This window comes from Aspergillus heteromorphus, assembly GCF_003184545.1.
Source record: "Aspergillus heteromorphus CBS 117.55 chromosome Unknown BO70scaffold_49, whole genome shotgun sequence".
NCBI classification, from domain to species: Eukaryota; Fungi; Ascomycota; class Eurotiomycetes; order Eurotiales; family Aspergillaceae; genus Aspergillus; species Aspergillus heteromorphus.
Window position 1 is genome coordinate 130,126 of NW_020290454.1, and position 18,507 is coordinate 148,632.

The 18,507-nt window shown below is 52.8% G+C and overlaps 7 protein-coding genes across 7 annotated transcripts; 3 read left to right on the top strand and 4 right to left on the bottom strand.

The window, feature by feature from the left end:
• Positions 1-2,445: 2,445 nt before the first annotated feature.
• BO70DRAFT_401026 (zinc-dependent alcohol dehydrogenase) lies at positions 2,446-3,756 on the top strand (the record flags this gene model as incomplete). Its single annotated transcript, XM_025546968.1, has 4 exons — positions 2,446-2,981; positions 3,046-3,502; positions 3,556-3,652; positions 3,743-3,756. 4 exons carry the CDS (start codon positions 2,446-2,448, stop codon positions 3,754-3,756), a joined length of 1,104 nt encoding a protein of 367 aa, XP_025394622.1.
• Positions 3,757-3,866: 110 nt separating this feature from the next.
• BO70DRAFT_433315 (tRNA (cytosine-C5-)-methyltransferase) lies at positions 3,867-6,829 on the bottom strand. Its single transcript, XM_025548400.1, has 4 exons — positions 6,760-6,829; positions 6,479-6,660; positions 4,312-6,417; positions 3,867-4,246 (listed from the first exon to the last, which is right to left on the bottom strand). Exons 1-4 carry the CDS (start codon positions 6,781-6,783, stop codon positions 3,916-3,918), a joined length of 2,643 nt encoding a protein of 880 aa, XP_025394623.1. The 5' UTR covers positions 6,784-6,829; the 3' UTR covers positions 3,867-3,915.
• A 676-nt stretch (positions 6,830-7,505) lies between these two features.
• Positions 7,506-8,916, top strand: BO70DRAFT_346280 (MFS general substrate transporter; the record flags this gene model as incomplete). The annotated part of the gene is made up of 3 exons (XM_025541539.1): positions 7,506-7,767; positions 7,850-7,942; positions 8,003-8,916. The coding sequence occupies 3 exons, from the start codon at positions 7,506-7,508 to the stop codon at positions 8,914-8,916; spliced, it is 1,269 nt and encodes a 422-aa protein (XP_025394624.1).
• Positions 8,917-10,006: 1,090 nt separating this feature from the next.
• On the top strand, positions 10,007-11,321 carry BO70DRAFT_176840 (PLAC8 family protein). Its single transcript, XM_025538408.1, has 3 exons — positions 10,007-10,531; positions 10,645-10,742; positions 10,815-11,321. Exons 1-3 carry the CDS (start codon positions 10,471-10,473, stop codon positions 11,058-11,060), a joined length of 405 nt encoding a protein of 134 aa, XP_025394625.1. The 5' UTR covers positions 10,007-10,470; the 3' UTR covers positions 11,061-11,321.
• Positions 11,322-11,464: 143 nt separating this feature from the next.
• Positions 11,465-14,478, bottom strand: BO70DRAFT_374911 (bifunctional SDR family oxidoreductase/M16 family metallopeptidase; the record flags this gene model as incomplete). Its single annotated transcript, XM_025544998.1, has 6 exons — positions 11,465-11,855; positions 11,910-12,604; positions 12,663-12,740; positions 12,795-12,920; positions 12,974-13,097; positions 13,517-14,478. 6 exons carry the CDS (start codon positions 14,476-14,478, stop codon positions 11,465-11,467), a joined length of 2,376 nt encoding a protein of 791 aa, XP_025394626.1.
• A 732-nt stretch (positions 14,479-15,210) lies between these two features.
• BO70DRAFT_366679 (rRNA 2'-O-methyltransferase fibrillarin family protein) lies at positions 15,211-16,960 on the bottom strand. Its single transcript, XM_025544393.1, has 3 exons — positions 16,603-16,960; positions 16,234-16,397; positions 15,211-16,168 (listed from the first exon to the last, which is right to left on the bottom strand). The coding sequence occupies exons 1-3, from the start codon at positions 16,697-16,699 to the stop codon at positions 15,458-15,460; spliced, it is 972 nt and encodes a 323-aa protein (XP_025394627.1). The 5' UTR covers positions 16,700-16,960; the 3' UTR covers positions 15,211-15,457.
• A 211-nt stretch (positions 16,961-17,171) lies between these two features.
• On the bottom strand, positions 17,172-18,127 carry BO70DRAFT_366681 (uncharacterized protein). Its single transcript, XM_025544394.1, has 3 exons — positions 18,011-18,127; positions 17,819-17,941; positions 17,172-17,753 (listed from the first exon to the last, which is right to left on the bottom strand). The coding sequence occupies exons 1-3, from the start codon at positions 18,080-18,082 to the stop codon at positions 17,259-17,261; spliced, it is 690 nt and encodes a 229-aa protein (XP_025394628.1). The 5' UTR covers positions 18,083-18,127; the 3' UTR covers positions 17,172-17,258.
• Positions 18,128-18,507: the final 380 nt, after the last annotated feature.

An 18,507-nucleotide genomic window follows, 5' to 3' on the forward strand; every position in this document is an offset into this window, starting at 1 on the left:
ATTTGAACAACAACCTCTGGTCAAGGTATTGATGAACTTCTAGTGCTTCCAGGACGTTATTATCTGTCAAACATAGAGTTCGATCGAAACGGTGTCTCCGCAACCCCCTTATCGGGTAAATCAGGTCGTTACTTTCATTTCATTGGTAGTCTTAATTGGTATGAAATGAATCAATGGTTCTTTTCTGTACCATTTGGAATGTTTTGTCCGACCTGTCATATTCATTTGAGAGCTACTGAGAAGATACTCGCAAAAGGTGAAAATTTTCCGGGAGCCTAGGTCTTGACCATACTTCCTATGGCATCGATAACTAAAAACAAGATATGGACACTCTGATCTTCTGTTCTAGGACTGCCTCATAAATAATCTGGTTCTGATCACCATATCCAAGGTATCTGGAATTCGGCTCGATTTCTGAGACCAACATTCTTGTGCTCATCTCACTATTGCACATTATATCGAGCAAAGAAGGCCCTGGGCTCGAAGCAGCCCATTTTCACTTTCCAGTCTCTTAATCACACTCTTTGGAATTTCGTATCTCAAACTCCCTCTGCTAATTAATGGGAGAAGTGTGAATTCCTCGGACCCATATACTTATTCCAAATTGCGCTTGTACACCTCGAATTGAAAATAAGCTCTTAGCGCAAGGTCAATATAAATGAATGCTCTGTTCCCCAGGATAGATCCTTACAAGTGTGCAAAAGAGATGGATCCTCCTAGTATCATTATTCTGAAGCCCATGCAGCATAATGAGCGAAAGTCCACCCCGAGCTGCCCCAGAAATAACACCAATTTCCGGGGTATCTAGCTCACAGCAACGGTAAAACTCCGGCCATCCCACACCATATGCCGTGGCCAGTGCAAGAATTTATGCAACTTATACTCCGCACAGCCATATCACAACCTACTACTGATACCGCCCATTTCTTACCAAAGCCCCCGTGCATCGCACAAAATGAGCTATGACAATTATGCAACAACCACAGTGCTAAAAAGCCACCCATTCCAACCACCACCAAAAAAAAAGCGGGGTATGATCAGAATCACTCTCAACTGCATCTCAGATGTAACTATACCCCGCTGCCCGCTACATCTCCTCACCCGAGGGCGTGATATCATTGGCTGCGAGTGCTACTTTAAATGAGGGGGTGATAAGCCGGTCAAGCAATCCACCGAGAAGCGGAGAAAGTCAGGTATGTGATTGCTGGGAAGAACCCCCCTAATGCAAGCTAGAGCTTGTTGGTTTGCATGGCTAGGCTGGGTGAGCTGTGAGCTGTGAGCTGTGAGCTGTGAGCTGTGAGCTGTGAGCTGTCGTCGGCCTTGCCGGTTGAGCTTTGGAGGGAGGAGTTACGGAGTTAAGTGGACAAACGAGAAGAATAGCATCGTTGGGATATGGTTGTAAGTAAAGGATGGGAGTTCTGTATAGTAAATAACTTCTAGCTTAATTCTATCTCTCCACGGCAGGCTTCTGGTGTGACTCCCACACGACCTCTTATTCTCCGTTATCGCCTCTTCCATGCTCCCTCAATTCTCTTTGTTGTGTCCCCATCTCCCCTCAAAACTCAAGCACGGAAGTTCCTCTACGAGGACATAAAATTAACACTTGCGTTTAGCTTCATAAGGAACGATGCACAAAGTCTCTTGACGTAGGCATCCACCTTGAGGATGTCAAGAAGGTGGATATCATGTGGGTCGAGGTCGATTGGCCTGAAGACCCATGCTGTGGCGAAAACAATGTTTCGACCTGCGGGGAAGATAAGGACGAGGAAGTAAAATGGTTCAAGTCAGAGACTTGATTTGAGCGTGACACTGATAATGGTTATATCTAGTTCTGACATTGGATCGGACTTGGATTGCCAAAACAAGTTTCAGTCTGAGAGAAGGGATGATAGACAAGGATTTCGTGTTAGTGTCGATACTTCGTCCTTGTCGCCCCTCTCTACTTCCTAGTCCAGTCACTGGGTGGAGCGTAAATGGAGCCAAGGGTGGGTGGGGTTGACTCCATTGTTCTGACGCACTTGAATAAGCATTCTTCAGTATGGCAGTAGTAGGTATGTATCGACTATCGACCAGATCACGACGGAATAGCTTTCTGACCATTTATCTTGACAGCCATGAATTCGACACAATCATCGAGTCGACACCCTTCAAACCTCATCTCGATCATTATCGCGATCATCCCGGCATAGCAGATCAACTAAGACATACTAGACCACTAAATGCAGCACCCCTGGGCCTCCGGACAGGCAGGGAGCTTTCTGTATGGAGCGCAGCTCCGATCCACGCGTTAGTGAGATCCTTATTGCATTACCCGCAAGGAAATTGAACCATCACGTGTAAGTGCGGAGAAAAGCGACTGTCTTAAGGCCACCACCCTTCCCCTCTTGCTCAAATATTTCAGCTCCTGCGACCGATCGTTTTTCGGTGTTACCTCTGTACGACAGCATGACTATCCGCGCCGACCCCATCCCCAAGCAACAGCGTGCCGCGGTCCGCAAAGGATCCGGTGCCTCCGCTACCACAAGCATAGAGATGATCGATGTTGAGACACCCGGGCCGGGACAGATCCTGGTCAAGATCACATGGACTGGGCTCTGTGGGTCGGATAAATCGCTCTTGCGAGATGATTGGGATGATTTTGGGTTGGCGATGACGCCTCAGGCGAAAGGAATTGCCGGGCACGAGGGGGTTGGTGTTGTTGTTGCTGTCGGGGAGGGGATGGAGAAGCGTTGGAAGATTGGAGAGCGTGCTGGAGTCAAGTGGATTGCGAGTACGTGTGGGGATTGTGAGTTCTGCTTGACTGGTGTGGATGAGGTGCATTGCGTGAGCCAGCTCAATAGTGGGTTCTCGGTTCCTGGTACCTTTCAGGAGTACTGTATTGCAGATGGACGGTATGCGTCGAGGATTCCGGTGGGCGTTACGGATGAAGAGGCAGGCCCGATGATGTGTGGTGGCGTGACGGTTTATGCTGCTTGTAAGAGGTAAGAAGCCTGTCTATCTCGTGCATTGCTCTCTGCAGGGCTCAGCTGAAGATATTGTGCTTAGGTCGAATGTGAAGGCCGGTCAGTGGATTGTCCTTCCCGGCGCTGGTGGTGGTCTCGGCCACCTGGCAATCCAGTTCGCGCGGGCCATGGGGATGAGGGTTATCGCCATCGATGGAGGAGCTGAGAAGCGGGAGCTGTGCCATAAGCTTGGGGCGGAGGTGTTCATAGATTTTCGAGAAACATCTGACGTGGCTGCCGAAATCATGAAGATCACCACGCATGGTGCTCATGGTATTATCGTGACGGCAGCCACCAAGGCTGTATATTCCGCAGCGCCAACATACCTCCGGCCAAATGGCACATTGGTGGCAATTGGGCTGCCAAAGGATGCTTCGATCATAGCTGGAGCACCACCGATGCTGATGGCGCTGAAGAGACTCAACGTTGTGGGATCCATCACCGGGAGTCTGAAGGAAGTGGATGAGGCACTTGACTTCGCTGCAAGAGGCATTGTACATGTGAGTGTCTGTCATTACCTATCAACCGGGAACAGTGGCGCTAATTTAAGCAGCCTGTTTTGACCAAAGGGAAATTGGATGACGTGGACTCGTGGATTGATAAGATGCTCAATGGCCAGGTGGCCGGTCGTGTAGTCCTTCAAGTTCCAGGTAAGTAATTTTCTGGGATTTTTTTGAGGATAAGCTGGCTAATAGAACACAGCCTGATTTGACGAGAAGAAAACTTGGTGCTCACCTTAGCCGGCAATTCCTGAGGTGGTGTCCTTTATCTATAGCAAAGAGTAGCTCATACTCGAAGAATCACACAATCCCAGGCTTCATCTTCCGAAAAGTAGAACAAAAAGTGGTAAAAAGATTCAAAGCTTTTAATTCAATTAAACTGGCGGTATATATTCAAGAAATCTCCTATCGATTTATACAGTTGTGTTGAATCGATCCTCCTCACCATCGGCCTTCGTATAGGTCTCGCGCGTGTCCATCTGCTCCTGCTCGTCTTCGCCCAGGGCGAGATTCTCAGACTTGATCACATCTTCCTCTGTCTGCGCGGGAGCCTCAACCGGAGTCTCTTCTCCTTTGACAGGCTCAGTCACCGGTGTCGATGACTGTGCCTGCCGCTTTTGCGTAGTGTTAACCAGAGGGGTATCATCGTTAAACAGACGCTGGAGCATGGCGCGACGATCTTCCTTGGGAAGCATGAGGTTGACGGAGTGCAAAGACCGCCACAGGGGAAGGACCATTCGCTCGCTGGAATTTTGTTAGCATTGCCGAAGGATTTCATAGGAATAATTGCCAAGGTCTATGCCACTTACTGGAAGCCTTCCTCGCCAGCATCGGGTCTGATGTGGAGGATACTGCAGCCCATCGGGATGTCCCGAATGCGCTCTCCGATTTCTCCAAGCTCTGTCCAGGCATCACCGTCGACCCTAGGGAACATTTCGATAAGCAGCCTCCGCAAGGTCTCCTTCTTAGTCAGGGTGAGCGCTCTAGCAGGGCCCAGGCACGGGTCGAGGATCTTCAGCCCATCTGTCTGGATACGCCAGCGGCACACATCAGGATGCTGCACATCCTGTCTGACAAACATCTTAACACCGCAGTGCACGAACTTCATGCCCTGTCCCTCATTCGCGACGAGAATGTCGCGAGCCAGAGCGCTGGTGTAGTAGACTGTCCTGGCAGGAACCGCCTCTGCGTTGCGCACCATGAAACGGTCCCGAGGGAACCGCTCAGAGATCTCGTAAAACTTGTAGATCGGATCGAGCTCTTCCTGGTTAGTGTCCAGGTACTTGAATGGCTCCTCAACCGGCTGGCCATTCTTCCGCTTCTGCGGGGGCTGAGACTGAGACTGTGCAGGCGCAGTCGCAGTAGGCGCCGGGGTCGCATCGGACGTCTCAACGTTCTCGGACTCGGCCTCGGGTGCAGGAGCATGAACAGGACGGTCTCCCAGAACGACCTCGGTGCCATCCTCAAGCTTGGTCCTCTTAGACGGGAGCTCGTCTTCCATGCCTTCGGCGTCCCTCTTGGCAGGGGAGGTTTGGTTGGTGGCAGAGTAGGGCAGTTGGTGGGTAGCCTGAGCAACGGATGCGTTCTTCTCCGCTTCCATCAAAGCCTCCTGGTCGGGAGCGACCAAGTCGTCCAACGCATTCAGCTTCTCGAGGGGCTGTGCGTCTCCATTCTTCTGCTTGAAGTCGAGCTCCTCAGTGAGCGCGGCAATCGAAGCCTTAGGGATAACCTTGGAGGAATCTTCCGGCTTGGCACGGATCTCAGTCAGCTTCTCAAGAACCGTGATGAAGAAACCACCGGTGTCCTGCTGGTGGGGGTAGACACGGATACATCTTTCAAGAGGCAGGTCCTCGGTAGGCGGGAACATTCCCTCGGCAACCCGGCCAAGGCCGTTGATGCCTTCACTCTCCTTCCGCTCCTCAACTTCCTTCCAGCTGTTGTACATACGACCCTCACGATCCATGACCTTCCACGTCCGCAAGCCAGGGGCTCTCTTCAGTCCAGGAAGCTCATTGCTGCAGTCGACGATGCGAACATTGGCCGAGCCACCGCAGCGTTCCAGCGCGCTAGCAATAACAGCCTCGTTCTCGATGGGGTTCAAACTGCAGGTCGAATAAACGACACGACCGCCGACCTTCAACATCTGCAAAGCACGGACAAGGATCCGGACCTGAGTAGCGTACAGTCCCAGAGCGTTGTTGAAGTTCCAATCCCTCCAGACACCCCAATTCTTTCTAGCAGTTCCGTCACCAGTGCAGGGCACATCGGCCAGAATGCGATCAAACTTGAGATAACGGTTCTTGGAGGGCTTTCCGTCGGTGCTAGGAGGCGATGGCAGCTTGATCGAGGGGAACATGGTAGCATCGTGGTTGGTGACAATCAGGTTCGGGGAGCTAAGTCGCTTCATCTGATGGATAAGCATGTGCGCGCGCTTGTAGTCGGCATCGTTGGCGATCAACAGGCCCGTAGTTCTGCCATCGTCACTGAGACCCTCGGGGCCCATAGGTTCAGCGGAGGCAGTACCATTCTCCACCTGCTCCGTAACCTGTCGCATAGCCTCCTCTTCTCCGGCGTGGATCATCTCCATGAGCTGTGCAGACTTGCTGCCGGGGGCAGCGCACATGTCCAGCACGACCATGCCGGGCTTGACGTCGAGCAGAAGAGGGGGGATCATGCTGACAACCTCCTGTCTGCTGATGTTGCCAACTTCAGTCTCGGCAACGAGGAACTTCTGGAAGGAGGAGAATGGTGCGAAGCGCCGGATGACTTGCTTGGGAGTCGTCATGGACCAAGCGAGCTGGTCGGGGTACCAGGGGATCGCACGGGGTGGCTCGACGAAGTTGCCCTCATACTTGATGGAGGTGATTTCGGGGACATAGTGGTTCTTGAGCTTTTCCTGGACGGCCAGAGCATGGCTTGAAGCGGATGTTAGTGCACAGAACAATAAGACTGCGTAAACCAAGTGCCATGGCGTACCCTCTTGAGCCAGTGAAACGGAAGCTGTTGGGAAGATCTCTCCTGATGGCTTCCCAGAAAGCCTCCCTCTCCTCCTCCGGGATAAACCCCTGCTGGTTATAGTAGCTCTCGAATTTCTCGTTCTCTTTGGCGACTGCCTGCCAGTTTTGGCGTTCGCGACCTGCGCCGCCGCCTCTGTTACCCTGCGGTTAAATCATGAGGTCAGTGGAAGTTCGGGGATAGAAGCAAGCAGAAGAAAATCAATTAATGAAAAGACTTAGGGCCTAAGCAGCCATACATACCTTTCTCCCGCGTGGCTTACCCATGGTGACAAAGATGATTGCGATGAAGGACAAAGCAAGCTTCCGCAATTTCTCCGCTGCACGCTGCAGAAATCAAACGATCGCCAATCGCGCCCTCAGTCCGCCGGCGATTATCTAAGCCTTCCCGCCTCGGAACATGTCGGCCCGATATATGGCACGGTACCCGCCCACGCCCACGCTAGCTGTTTGTGGTTAGCCCAGCCGGGAACATCAGTTGGCCAGTTGCTCGAGAGTGCGACCATTCATCCATCTTCGATGGGCTTGGGTATACATCTACGCTTGCTGGTTATTATTACTTATCATTTGAACCACCACTTTCAAGATACATACTTAGCCTCATATGATGGAAAAGCTGGCTGACAAAGACAGGCAGTAAAAATGGGTACAGCATTCGCATGTTTGCTCTTGGACCAGCAAAGATACAAGTCGTTTAGATGTTGCTGGTCTCCAAGGCAGCATTAAACAACTATGGCCGGCTTTATACTTCAAAGTTTAAACATTGTTTGGTATACTACATACTAATACATATTGGCAATTAGCGAAAAGATGCATGTAGCCCTTGCATGGCTGGGCGTCAATTTTCCGATGCCAGCGCAGCAATCACCGCCTCACAGCGCATGTCTATTAAACAGCCACGGCGTGCTTTCTTCTATCAAGTTGCTATGGAATATGCTCAGCCGAAGCTTGACCTGATCATACACCTTATACTATCAGCTCGAACAAACATGGAAGTTGAGATATCTACATCATTTACAGCTTCTTCGGATGCCTCAGACCAAACGGTCTATCCCGAAGGAGGCCTCAGGGCATGGCTAGTCGTTCTCGGGGCGTGGTGTGCCATGATCCCAGCATTGGGGTTGATGAACACTGCGGGTACTCTCCATATCTGGACAAGTACCCACCAGCTCAAGGACTACCCGGAGTCAAGTTATGGTTGGATATATGGGGCTTACGGCTTTTTCCTTTACTTTGCAGGGGCTCAGAGTGGTGCGTGCTTCACGTCAACCCGAATTGGTCGGGTGCAACGATGTGGCGCAGCTAACACAATCTCCCCCCGGTTTATCTACAGGGCCAATTCTGGATACGTGGGGACCAACTTACATCATTATCTCAGGATCTATTGGAATGGTTGTAGCATTGGTTTGCTTTAGCGTCAGCGAGGGTAGTATATCAAGTGTGGTGGTAGCAGCAGAGCTCATCGCTAACTACGCCATAAATCTAGAGTATTATCAGGTCTTCCTCTCCTTTAGTGTCTTGGGTGGATTATCAGCCAGTGCTCTGTTTACGCCGGCTGTCGCAGCAATTGGCCACTGGTTCAATACTCGACGAGCCTTTGTCACCGGCCTTGCTTGCACGGCAGGTGGGCTGGGAGGTGTGATTTTCCCTGCGATCATCTATTTCACGGCACCAAAGATCGGATTCGGATGGGCTATCCGGATAATTGCACTCATCAGCGCCATTCTCTGTGCCACAGCCTGCTTCTTAATCAGGACTCGACTTCCTCTCGGCGAAGAAACTGGGACAAGTGCACTTCTGGATATCAAGGCGTTAAGGGATGCCGAATACGCTGCCACCACGGCAGCCATCTTCTTGGTTGAGTTCGCTGTTTTCGTACCAAGCACTTACCTCTCCTCGTATGCGGTTCACGTTGGTTTGAGCAACACAATCTCTTATCTGGTGCTTGTATTCCTGAACCTCGGACTGATCCCAGGGCGTCTTCTTCCAGGCCTGGCTGCGGATCGACTAGGCCGATTCAACACGATGGTTCTGACCTCTCTCGTATGCTCAATCCTGACCCTTGCGCTGTGGTACAAATCAGGGAGTAGCCTGGGTGCGATTGTCTGCTATGCCGTGCTCTTTGGATTCTGGAGCGGAGCGGCCATGAGTCTATCCCCGGTCTGCATATCCCAGATATGTGCGACGGAAGATTATGGGAAGAGAACAGGCACCGCTTACACCGTTGCCAGTGTTGGGATCCTCACAGGGATTCCAATTGCGGGTGCAATCCAACAGCGCGATCATGGCGAGTATGACGGGCTTATTGTCTTCGCGGGGGTGCTGTATCTTGCGGCTGCGGCTGCCTTTGCGGTAGCTCGAGGGATTTGCAGGGGTTGGTCGTTGAAAACCCGCTTTTGACCAGGGCTTGTTCGCTTGGAGAAGGGCTTAGCCAGCCATAGCCCTCCCTGGTATCTTCCTAGTGGTGGCTCGGCGCTGGCAGCGACGATGGGCGGGGGGGGTATTGAGGGCTGGCAGTCAAGGAGATGTCAACAACGAAAATGGCTAGCCCTGTGTGCGGCATCAGCTCTTCGTTCTTTGCTTTTGTTGACGTGGAGGGTAACACCAGAGTAAAATCTTCCATGTGGGTGATGTCTATACTGACCGCGACCCATCAACTCCTCCACTCCACTGGTTAGTGTCCTTGTCTCGGGAGCATCCAAAGTTAAGATTTTTCCCATTTTCCTTGTCCAAGGCTGAGCCTCCATCTCAGCTGTGTCGCCGTAAGTATACGCGAACCCGCCAATCGATTCGGGAGGATCAGCCGCACAATCTCCACCCTTATCGTACCCCCCCGTGGAGGTTACATTCATCGATCATGCAATGGCGCCCAAATCCGATGAAGCCAGCACCCGAATGGAGCCGAATATTCCGGTATAGTACCAAGCGAGGAGGGGAACGGAGGGCAATGCTACGCAGCACTTCTGTGGCTGGGCTGAAACCACAGTCCCCAGGAACATGGGCCCCGTTACGGAGTAGCAAAAGCTTGGTTGGCGCTCTAATCCCGTCAAGGGGAGGGGACCGAACCAACAACCTCCATTCTCCAAGACGCCATCCAGCAAACCCCCACGGGTCCCGATCCCCGATCACCGCCCGCATCGGCGGATTCCGCTCCCGAAACACCAAACACTCCCAGCCATGAAACGAGCAGCAGTCTCAACCCCCAATCTCCAAAACCCTTACTCTGCCAATCTTCACAAGGACAATCACACGCATTCCAAGTCGTACAGATTAACCCCCAGCTGCCCCTTCCACCGACAAATAGAAATGTTCGCGTCTGACGGGTCCGGCTGACTCCAGCCCCAGGGGATTGCCTAGTGGTTTTACATGCTTGTTGGCCCCCAAAGGGCCAAAACAAACCCGGGCCCAGCTCTCCTCCCCTCCCCTTTAGACAAGCAAACACACTGCCTCCTCTAGTATCTACTACTACTACTTCTACTGCCTGCCGCTGGACCCGCGCGATCAACGTTCATGTACCAACGCAAGGCTGTGTTTTATCCCATCCCTCCCATGTGGACGGAGTGGATCCGGGGCTATTTTTTCCCTTTGTTCGATGCAACGCACGATGGGCTTCCCTAATCATACTTCCTTAGTAGACAGTAGTCTAATGTGTGTCAGGGTGGTCCAAACTGTCATTCGCATCGCCCCCATGTAATAAGGTCCTAAGTAAGAATAATCCCAGTGGGTATCTGGTTTTTTTATTTATAAAGCCAAGCCTTCCTGCTGAGATCTTTTTTTCTTCTCTCTCCTCTCTGGCTGATATCATCTACTCTGGTTCACTCATACTAATCTTTATACAACTACACCGATACCCACAAACAAACCTACTACACAATTTTCGTTCAATTGACTCATTCAATTGACTTACCTCCACGATCTCAACCCTCCTAATCAACTCAAATCAAATCACTCAAAATGGGCGAAGGTCAAGACTGGTCCTCCGGATTCTGGGACTGCTGTTCCCCATGCGGCACATGTACGTCTCTTCCCCGTCTCTCCATACCTCCGCAACAACACCAACATGAACAAAACAAAAAAAAAAAAAAACAACATGAACACTAATCAATCCCAATTATAATTATCAAACAGGCTGCCTCGGCTTCTGCTGCCCCTGCTGTCTTCACGGCCGCACCAGCTCCCGTCTCAAGGACCCCTCCCTGCAGAACGACAGTATAATGAACGGCAGTGTATGTGCATCCACCCCCCACCCCCCACCAACCAATCCACTCGCTAACAACTCATTTCTTTGCAATGAACAGTGCTGTCTCTACTTCCTCACCAGCTACTGTGGTCTCTACTTCATTCCCCTCATGATGAAGCGAGGACAGATCCGCGAGAAGTTCGGGCTTGAGGGCTCCGGGTGTGGGGACTGTATGCGGGCGTGCTGCTGTCCGTGCTGTACACTCATGCAGAATGAGAAGGAGGTCGAGAGTCATGCCGGTCTGTTGCAGTCATCTGGGTATCAGGCTCCCGGGGAGATGCAGTATGGGAAGGCGAATCGGTAATTGGGGAGGGGAGGTGATGTTGGGTTCTTTTTGGGATATGATATGATCTTTTCAGGATGATGCAATTATTTGCCTTTTTTTTTGGTTGGTAGCGGGGGTGTTTTATTATCATTTTTTATTCTTATTCTTATTCTTATTCTTATTCCTCTTCAATTTTGTTTTATGTTTCTTTTTGTTTTCGATTCGATTTAGCTGGCTGTGTTGTTGTGATTCTGTCGAATGGCTGCCGGGAAATGAGGTGTAAGATTACGGGGAATAAACTGAACAATACATTTTGATATAGCGACAGTTGTGTACTGTACAAGACACGCTCCTCGGCACGACCACCGCTTCTATCTATTAAATCACCAAAACAATCAGAACACGGGCCATAAATCTGAGATGCTCTTCACTTCTCCGCTCCTTTACAGAGAGTTCCGGCTCATATCAGCGCGGATACGGTTGTAGTCGAGGACGCCCTCGATGGAACCGACAGCGCTCATGGCAATGTCCTGATCCCACAGCTTGCGGGAGGCAAAGTCCATGACGTTCTTCTCGGTGATCTGGCTGATCGTGCGCTCGATGTCTTCGGGGCTGAAGCGGCGGCCGGTGGTGATGATCTGGCGACCAATGTCCTCGGCAACAGCGGTGGTGCCGTCCAGGGAGAGGAGGATGGAGGCCTTGAGCTGGGCCTTGGCGCGCTCAACCTCGGCGGGGGTCACGCTGAAGCACAGACGAGACCACTCACGGAGGGTGAAGTGGATCAGGTCATCAAGGCGAGTGGTGTTCTCGGAGGTGAGGTAGATACCCCAGAGACTGGGAAAGGTTAGTATCACGTTAACCAAGGTACACAGAAAGAAGGATGCTCACCCAGTGTCGCTGTAGCTGGTGGAGAAGCTCATGAAGCTGTTGGCAAGGCCGTGGTGCTCAACGAAGGAGCTGAGCTTGCTGCCCATGTAGGAGGAGTTGCCCATGGCACGGTCCCAGTTGCCGACAATGGCCTGGGTGACGAGGGCAGTGAAGTAGTCGTCATCCTTCCAGCTGACACCCTCGACGGCAAGGGCAATGTGGGCAGTGGGCAGGGTGTCGTCACGGATACGGACCTCGGAGCCGATGAACTCGGGGATACGCTTCTGCTCGGCGGTGAGAGCCAGGGCGGCGGAGGTAGGGGGCTTGCTGGGGAGACCACCGAAGTGCTCCTCAGCGAGTCTCACGAGCTGCTCGTGGGGGATGCCACCGGCACCGACAAGGACCATGCGGTCGGCGGTGTAGTTGGTCTTGATGTATTCGGTCAGGTTGTCGCGGGAGATGGTCTGGATGTTCTCCTTGGGACCGAGGATGGTGCGGCCGAGGGGCTGGCCCTGGTAGGCAGTGGCGTGGAGGTGATCGAACACAACCTCCTCGAGCTGCTTGTCGACCTCCTCCTGCTCACGGAGGATGACGTCGCGCTCACGCTCGATGGCAGAGGCCTCCAGCTTGGAGTTCTGAAGGATATCGGCGAGAATGTCGACGGCCTTGGGAACGTCGTTGTTGAAGGACTTGGCGTAGTAGACGGTGTTCTCGCGCTGTGATGCAAAGTTAGTTGCGACCCGAGATTCACCCTTCCATGTTTCCGGTCCGTACCGATGTGTAGGCGTTCAGGTGAGCGCCCATGTTCTCAATCTCGAGCTCCAATTGGTGCTGGGAACGCTTGTTGGTGCCCTACGCGATGTCAGTATTCGCAATCCCATCAACCAGTGTTCAGTATAGTCGTACCTTGAAAGCAAGGTGCTCCAGGAAGTGCGCGGTTCCGTTGGTCTTGTCAGTCTCTGCCCGGCTACCAGCATCGATCCACACGCCGACGGTCGAGGTCTGAGCCCATGGGGAGTGCTCAGTGGCGATCTGAATCACGTTAGCAAGCCCCCTCGGGCCATTGAGGTATCCGAATCGCGTACCGTGAAGCCGTTGGAGAGAGTCGTGGACTGGGTAGTGGAAGGCAGGGTGACGGGGGAAGCGAAGCCACGCTTGACGGGCTGGATGGCCTTCAGGGCGGCCTTGCTCCGCAGAGCATTGTTCAGGCTGTACGCTAGGCGCCGGGAAGCCATTGTGTAAAGATGGGGGTGAGTTGGGGGGAGAAGGGGGGGAGGAATGAGGAAGGGTGCAACAAGACGGTCAGCCCTGGAGATGCGAGGTTGAAGTTCGGGAGTCAAATTGTTCGCCCATCCGCCAGCCAATCACATGACCCGCTTTTCCAAACCACCGCATTCGATCCCGACTGTTCCCTATTGCTTACTACTCTGGCTACTCCGTACAAGTCCCGACATTGCTGCTTTATCAACTAACTACAACAACTTGCTTTCTTTTCAATCCTAACTCATTTCTTATTCATTCCTGCCTCACATCCCTATTGTCTTTAGTTTACTTCCCTTTTATTCATATCTTACTTTTCATTGACCTCTAGCTTACTTTTATTTTCGAACCACCCTCCCTAAACCGACTCAAGTCCACTCACATACTGCCGAATATTCTCCCGCATTGACATATCCTCCTCAAACCCCAGCCTCAATGCCCGCGCCGGATCGAAATCCGGCGTCCACGTCTGCACAATGCGATCCACATCCGCATCATACCTCTCCTCGACCAACGCCCGTGTCTCCGGCCCCCCAATCTCCTCCAACGCCTGCAACATCTCCCGAATACTCACCTTCAACCCAGGCAAGATGACCGCCCGCGAGTCTCCAAACGCCTCCTTCGGTATCTCCCTCGCGCGCAGCAGATTCCTCACCACCGTTCTCGGCGAGCAAATCCACATCTCCGTATCCTGACTAATCGGCAAAACGGCCTTCTTCCCCAAGAACGGCTCCCGGATAATATCACTCGCGAAGCTACTGGCCGCCTGCGTGGGCTTTCCCGCCCGAACCGTCACCGTGGGGACACGAACCGCGCGTCCGTCCAGGAATCCCCGGCGCGAGTAATCATTCAGCAACGTCTCGATGATCAGCTTCTGTGATCCGTACGATGAGGATGGCACGGCGGGGAAATTGGTCTCGTTGATGACTAATCCTGGGGGTGCGACGCCGTACACTGCTAGACTGGAGGTGAAGACAACTTTCACGCCGGCATTGACGCTGCGGAGCCGGTCGAGGATGGAACGGGTTGCGTCGAGGTTGACGCGCATGCCCAGCTCGAAGTTGGCTTCGGAGCCGCTGGACATGATTCCGTGTAGGAGGTAAACGGTATCGAAACGGTGGGAATCGGTGAAGAGTTCTGCCACAACCTTGGGGGAAGTGAGGTCGGCTTCGATGCAGGTTGTCCGTGATGCATGCTGGGCGGCGGATTTGGGGACCTCGGGACGAACGACGTCTGTGAGCGTTACTCTTGCATCTGGGAGACTAGCCAGGAGGGCAGCTGCCAGTTCCTGGCCCACGTAGCCGCTTGCTCCGGTGATGATTATCGACATGGTCGTTCGTTCTGGAGGAGGCTGACTGTTGTCACTGAATGGTGTAGATGTTGGCTAGATAACTAGGTGTATTTCGTAGCTCATGCGGTTGTAGAGTCGACATTGACGGAGCTAACTAAATACTATGCTCAGCCAGCTGCGGGGTTGAGCGGAGACTCTACCACACATGAGCTGACGCCCCATCTCAAGCCGTCAATCATTATGACAATTTTCGCTAGTTGGATCACCACCAGGGTGACACCACGCAGCAAGTCCGATTAAATCAGCTCTCAATGTGAGGCTAACCGGCGAGGGGTCCGAGTGCCGAGTTTGAAGCAATCGAATGCCGGCGAAAGTCCGATATACGAATCTCCTACGCCTGAAGATCACGGGGTAGCCAGTCACTTAGCCTTCCTCAACAAATGATGACTCGACCGCCAGTAACATAAGTCAGCAGTAAAGGCAGCGCAACAGGAAACTGTCTGTCGTTTATGATGCAAGCCGCGGCGGTCATCAGACGAAAACGGTTGTTTCTTTGAAGTTCCTTTACCGCTTCGTTGATTCCTATATAAGAAATGATTCAGCGCTTCCCTTGATATCTCTGTACGTGATGAAATGCCCTAATTCAACCTTGCCTGCACGCAGTAATTTCGACCTACCTACGCGTGGCCAATTCCACCTGCCTACCTGCGCGACCTACTTATAGAGAGTGACTTCCCAGCGTATCATTCAAAAAATGGAGTATACATATCAGCATGATATCAGGTTCAAATTGCTTAACTAGCAGCTAAATCAGGCGCGTACATCTTTTGAACGAGCAGAAAGCGTAAACCTCGAAATTTTCTGACCCAAGACATACAGTACTCTAAGAAACCTGAACATGGACACGAAGGAAATAATGAAACATTTCAACACATCACGGGAACACTTGACGCCATAAAAGAGCATAAGTAATTAAAACATGAGAGAGCAAAAACCACCAATTCTTTTTTTCCTAAGTTCATGCAGCGCGCTTGTAGATACCAGACACTATGCAGTGGTCACGCTCGAAGGGCTCCAGGGTCAGCTGTTCCCGGGGCTTGATGCGCTCCTCTCTCATCTTCTGGACTTCACGGGCGAACACGACCTCGGGCTTGGCCGTAGAGTCGATACAGTTGGCCTTGACGGAGATGATGACACCACCGCCCTCCTTGAGGAACATGTGGGCGTTGAGACCCACGATACGGGCCTGGTCGGGCTGGGCAACATCGGCGAAGATGACATCGACCATGGGGATGAGCATCCGGTAGCGGAGAGGGTGTCTGGCGTCCTCGACGATGGGGATGACGTTGGTGCGGTGGGTAGCCATGCCGATCAAGTCACGGCCGGAACGGTGGGAGAATTCAACAGCGTAGACGTTTCCGGTAGGTCCGACGATATCAGCAACGTGACTGACGGAGGTACCGCTGGCGGAACCGAGGTACAGGACCTTGGAGCCAGGCTTCATGTAGATGTCATCGAGACCACCGAGGATACCAGCAGCCAGCTTGGAACGGAAGGGGTTCCAGACACGGTATTCGGTCTTGGTCACAGCACCATCCTCCTGAGCGGGGGACTCGACGGAGATGCGCTTCTCACCGTACACAGCCTCTCCGGGGGTGAGGTTCTTGGTGACGAGCAGATCCTCCTTACCACCACGAGCGACGAAGACACCGGCGTGACGGTGGGGTTCCTAAGCAGTTTATATCAGTCAAAGCCATTCCCTCGGGAGATGAAAAAAAAAATTGGAACACCTACCACAATGACCTTAGCACCACCGCGGGCACCACCAGCAGCACCACCACGGCCACCGCGACCACCACGGCCACCACGAGGGGCACCACGGCCGCCGCCACGGCCACGGCCACCACGGTCACCGCCGCCAAAGCCACCACGACCACCACCACGGCTACCAAGTCCGCCTGTAGAACGAAGAAAAACCCAGTCAGCAACAGCGTCTCCTCGGGGGAAGCGCAGGTCCAGCAAAAGTCGCCCATATCGAAAGACACCTGATACTCTAGAAAAAGAAAATCTCTCCCGAGACAGATCTCAATGTCCAGCAGAGTCGACAATGCGAAGGGGTTCATCTGCCTGCCCGGTCCCTAGGGAAATCGATCGTGAACAAACCTCTTCCACCACGGGGAGCACCACGGCCACCGCCGAAGCCACCACGGCCACCACCACCGCGACCACCAGGTCCTCCACGAGGTCCACCGAAGCCCATTGTGTTATGTGAATATAGCGAAAAGGGTCGAAGAGATAGATTCAAGGTTCAGCCAAAGATTATCGGCTGAGTCTCGTTCTCGGTTGCGGGTTACCGGAGAGGAAGAAAGGGAGGAGAGTCTGTTCGGGAGGGAAAAAATCGGAGATCGGAAGTCTCTAGGACGTGGAAGAGCAGTTTATTGCAGAAATATCGTCTCCGCACTGGCGTTCAGTGTTCGGTCGCGGCCGTGCTGCTCGTCGTTGTTGCGGTCGAGATTTTTCAGACGGAGCCTTGGAATCTTTCGAAAATCAGGAAGCGCTAGTCTGCATGGAGGCTAGTGGGACCTGCTGCTGTGGGCACTTGTCACACGTGACTCTGCTAAATAGCGAGGTCACCTGATCCTGTCAGCCCTGCCAATCGGAGGCCGCGTGGCTGTTTGCTACGGCTCGTCGGCGCTTAGACAAACATCAACATGTCATGTTTACGGCCATCCCTTGATGTCATTAACCATGTCAATTCTCTAACCCCTTCTATTTACAGTGCGATCGCTCAATCCCCTACCCTTCTTTCCCAAGCACTATTACGCACCATAGAAATAGTACAGCGCGGAATACTGGACCGTGAAATTTGAGTGCATGCCCTCGCAAGTGTCCGGGGCGGAGCCTGCAACGGTAGACACCCGATAGACGCCCTCGTATTCTCCGACGGTGCCGTTAATCGCATGGAGGTAAAGCCATTGGACGGCGCCGTTTTGGCCTTTAATGGCACTCGACGGAGCATCGATGGCGTCGAGCTTCTTCGTGATCGCGATCCCGTGCTGCTCGGAAGATGTAGTGTCGAGGTTGAAAACCGGGGTGGTCGTGTCCCTGAAGAAATGGTGGCCCAGAAGGTTGAGGTTCGCTGGCGGAAGAGGAGTCTCCTCGCTACTGGGCAGCGCGTTCTGATACACGATACCCGGAAGTGTTTCCAGCAGGTCCGGGTAGTTGGCTGCCAGGCAGGTCGCGTCGTAGAGGCGTGCCACGGCGCCGATGGCTACCGGGGTGGAGTTTGAGGAGGAGGTCGCACAGGTATAATTCTGGGGGCTGGTCAGTCCGAGGGGTTCCCCTGCATGGTTGTGTGACGGTAGGTCATTTCACTCACTTGTGTTCCACGGCCAACCGCAACATAAATTGCGCTCATGCCGGATGGTGAGGGCAATGAAGATGCATATGAGGGTAGTGCGATCTTCGACGTGTCACAGGAGTTCGAGTTTTTGAAGAGGCCCTTGGCTTCGTCAATATACTTGCTCACTCTTCCGAGGAAGATGGCCAGATCGGTCGAGTAGTCGTATACCTCGTCCAATAGTGTTGGCGCTGCAAGAGAGCTGGCTGTCAAGCAGCTCAGGAGGAAAAGGCTCGCACGCATTCCGGATGCTTGGTATGACTTATGTTGTGTGTAGGAGAGATGTCGGCATACAACGTATGCGAGTACCAGTGGGGTATGAGAAGAAACTTGAAATGGATCTCAAAAAATGCCAGCCCGCTGGAAAGGGTATCTTGATGGTGATGAGGGGATAGGTGAAGGTGGCTATGAGGAAAGATATGAGTTCCTTGAAAATGTGGATAGCGATGTTAAGAGGAAGGTGTCGAGAGGATTGGCAGACAAAAAAATCCACACATGCACGTTCGAGGCAGGCATATATAGCACCCGGATGACATGTGCAATTAAACGAAGTACCGGGCCGGCAGTTGAAACCCGAAATGTTGTGTCTATAAACAGCCTCGACTCACAGGCATCCCCAAGCCGCCGGCGGGGAGGACAAGGGATCCTGCCTCTGGATTGGTGCAGAA

Coding starts and splice junctions, on each gene's coding strand:
- BO70DRAFT_366679 (XM_025544393.1), bottom strand. CDS start 16,699: ATGGGCTTCGGTGGACCTCGTGGAGGACCTGGTGGTCGCGGTGGTGGT. Junction 16,398..16,602: donor TGCTCCCCGTGGTGGAAGAG/GTTTGTTCACGA, acceptor TTCGTTCTACAG/GCGGACTTGGTAGCCGTGGT. Junction 16,169..16,233: donor GTGGTGCTAAGGTCATTGTG/GTAGGTGTTCCA, acceptor TAAACTGCTTAG/GAACCCCACCGTCACGCCGG.
- BO70DRAFT_433315 (XM_025548400.1), bottom strand. CDS start 6,783: ATGGGTAAGCCACGCGGGAGAAAG. Junction 6,661..6,759: donor GTAAGCCACGCGGGAGAAAG/GTATGTATGGCT, acceptor ATTTAACCGCAG/GGTAACAGAGGCGGCGGCGC. Junction 6,418..6,478: donor CGTTTCACTGGCTCAAGAGG/GTACGCCATGGC, acceptor ATCCGCTTCAAG/CCATGCTCTGGCCGTCCAGG.
- BO70DRAFT_176840 (XM_025538408.1), top strand. CDS start 10,471: ATGGGCGAAGGTCAAGACTGGTCCTCCGGATTCTGGGACTGCTGTTCC. Junction 10,532..10,644: donor CTGTTCCCCATGCGGCACAT/GTACGTCTCTTC, acceptor ATTATCAAACAG/GCTGCCTCGGCTTCTGCTGC. Junction 10,743..10,814: donor ACAGTATAATGAACGGCAGT/GTATGTGCATCC, acceptor TGCAATGAACAG/TGCTGTCTCTACTTCCTCAC.
- BO70DRAFT_366681 (XM_025544394.1), bottom strand. CDS start 18,082: ATGCGTGCGAGCCTTTTCCTCCTGAGCTGCTTGACAGCCAGCTCTCTT. Junction 17,942..18,010: donor CGCCAACACTATTGGACGAG/GTATACGACTAC, acceptor GACGAAGCCAAG/GGCCTCTTCAAAAACTCGAA. Junction 17,754..17,818: donor CGGTTGGCCGTGGAACACAA/GTGAGTGAAATG, acceptor ACCAGCCCCCAG/AATTATACCTGTGCGACCTC.